Source organism: Trichechus manatus, unplaced genomic scaffold (assembly GCF_000243295.1).
Source record: "Trichechus manatus latirostris isolate Lorelei unplaced genomic scaffold, TriManLat1.0 scaffold00053, whole genome shotgun sequence".
In the NCBI taxonomy this organism is placed as follows: domain Eukaryota; kingdom Metazoa; phylum Chordata; class Mammalia; order Sirenia; family Trichechidae; genus Trichechus; species Trichechus manatus.
Genome location: NW_004443989.1, coordinates 4,597,291 through 4,599,874, shown reverse-complemented (window position 1 = coordinate 4,599,874; position 2,584 = coordinate 4,597,291). Strand labels below are relative to the sequence as shown.

General features: G+C 45.0%; 1 protein-coding gene across 1 annotated transcript in view; it reads left to right on the top strand.

The window, feature by feature from the left end:
* LOC101340975 (polycystin-1-like protein 2) overlaps positions 1-2,584 on the top strand; it is a 99,284-nt gene that overhangs the window by 12,946 nt on the left and 83,754 nt on the right. The window contains exon 3 of the mRNA XM_012555923.1: positions 305-415. Within this exon, the coding sequence (XP_012411377.1) occupies positions 305-415 (111 nt within the window). The remainder of the gene's footprint in view (positions 1-304; positions 416-2,584) is intronic.

Sequence of the window (2,584 nt, the reverse complement as noted above, 5' to 3'; positions counted from 1 at the left end):
CTCTTGGAGAGGGGCCCGGCAAACTGTGTTTTCACAAGCCCTTCAAGGGATTCTGGGGCATCCTGAAGTTTTTGGAGCACTATGCTAAACCATTAGCTACATGAGGGTAGGAATCTTTATTCTTATCCCCTTAGCACCTAGTTCAGGCCCTGGTTTTGAGGAGACACCAATAGGCACTTGCTGGGTGGCTGTGGTGAACAGATAGCTGGGAGGTCATTCAGCTCTGTGAAGCTCTGTCTGAAACACATTCCCCTTGTGTCTTTCACCTTGCTCCCACTTCTGCTGGGATGTGGGTGCCTCCCAGGGCAGTGCCAGGGGCTGCAGGCATGCCAGGTGGCAGCAGACGGAACCTACTTTGGAGACCTTTGCCCCACTCTGGGCAGCTACCTGTGGGTGCAGTACCAGTGCCTGGAAGGTGAGTCTCCATCTTGCTTGGGTGTGGGAGCTTCCTTCTCATTTTTGCAGCAGGAAAAGCCTCCCTCCCAGAGGCAGCTACCACCCACGCAGGCCCATCAGTTGTACACTAAGAGACTTCCTCACCCAAAGGAGCTGCCCTGTGGCCAGACTGTCCCATCTAGTGGAGCCTCTTGGGGTAAACCATTCAAGGCTCCTGTTACAAATGTTCTTTAGTAGAAACAAGCAATTAAGCCTGGAGTTAAAAAAAAAAAAAATTTTTTTTTCATGCCAGGACCCTTCAAATTAACTCTTGTGGGTAACACAATAAATACTACAGACAAAAGGAAGGCCACCTGATTGAAAGAAGTCAACAGGTCCCTCACTCCCACACCCCACAATCACTCCACTACTATCCTTCCCATAAACACATAGAACTTTTTTTAACATAAAAATACTGAAATCCATGAAAATAACCCATGTTATCACCATTTAGGGGCCCTGGTGGCACAATTGTTAAGCCCTCAGCTGCTAACCAAAAGGTTGGTGGTTCGAACCTACCAGCCACAGGAGCAAAGACCTGGTGATCTGCTTCCATAAAGATTACAACCTAGGAAACCCCACAGGGCAATTCTACTCTGTCCTACGGGGTTGCTGTGAATCAGAATCAGCTTGAGGACACACAACTACAACAATCACAACTTACAAAAGTTTCCTTTAAGAAGGAAAAGTCCCTCCCTTCAATTCCACAATCCCATTCCCCATATAGAAACCACTGTGAACTGCTTAGAATAAATTCTTCCTGCTTTTTTTAATGTTTGCATACACATGGCTATCTGTATGTATTAATGTATACATGTATAAATATTCTTTTATAAAAACATAATCATGTTAAACATATGGGTGTACAACTTAATTTTTTCACTTAATAATACATCCTGGGCATCTTTCCACGCCACTATCTTATCCTTTTCATGACTGCAGAGTTTTCCATTGTAAGATTATGTTGGAATTTAATCAGTTCCCCTATTGATGGACATCTAGGTTTCTTCCTGTTGTTACATGTCATGCTGTAGTGTTCCCTCTTGTGTATGTATCTTTACATGTATCTGTTATTAGTTTTGGAGGAGGGATTCCCAGTATCAGGACTGCTGAATCATAGAGGATGTGCATTTTAAATGTTAATAGATATTGCCAGATTTCCTTCCAGAATGGTTGTACCAATTTACATTCCTAAGGGCAGTGTATGACAGTGTTTCCCCTAAGGGTATGAAATCACAGCCTTAGTCATTGTCAGACAAATCGATGGGTCCGAACAGCTCCTTCTACTGAGGGCAGGGGCAATAGGGCAAGCAGCTCGGAAGAGAAAAGATGAGTCGGGGAATGTTGGGGTCCTCAGGGGCCACCCAGGAGAGCAGGGCCCTTGGGTGCAGAGGGAGAGAGGACCACACAAAGGGGAAGGTGACATCAAAGCCTTGTTTTACCAGGGGCATTTAGTTTGCTGGACGTGCCTGCATGAAAGAAGAGTGAGTGAGACGTCTCTCTTTCACTTTCTGGGAAGAGCGGACCACGTGTTTTGGTAGCGATTTCCATTTGGCAGTTTTGTTAATGGAAGTTAAATTTTACAAAATCTTGATTTTCAAAAGCTGGCATGCAGGATGGGATAAAGGAAGAAAAACTTCCTAGGGCTTCACGGAGCCCTGGGCTCATTTATACAGCTCAGTCTTGCTGTTTCTGAGCACAAATGAGAAGGGAAAGGATATAAGAAGCTGAAATGGTACCCATGTTCTTTGGAGAGCTGCCAGCCATAGTAGTGCCATCATTACACAGATACATAGCTTAGGGCAAGGGATGCATTAAGCCTAGTGACCACACAGACCAGAATTTCTTTCCCAACACTGATTTCAAACATGTTGCCCCACTGTGAATCAGGATGTCCCAATTTCTGATTCCTGAAGGGAGGGACTTAATCTAGCCCCAGTGATTGTGCATAGGAGGGTCTAGGTGCATCCTGAACATGCTCAGGTAGTTGTACTCACTCCAGCTCCACAACCAGGACATGACAGATTTCGTATTAGCTCAAGGAAGTCCTTTTCTCTTGCATTCGGTTTCTAGTATCCTTTCTCTTCTCATTTGTGCTCAGAAAAGGAAAACTGAGTTGCATAAATGAGCTCAGGGTTCCGTTAAGTCC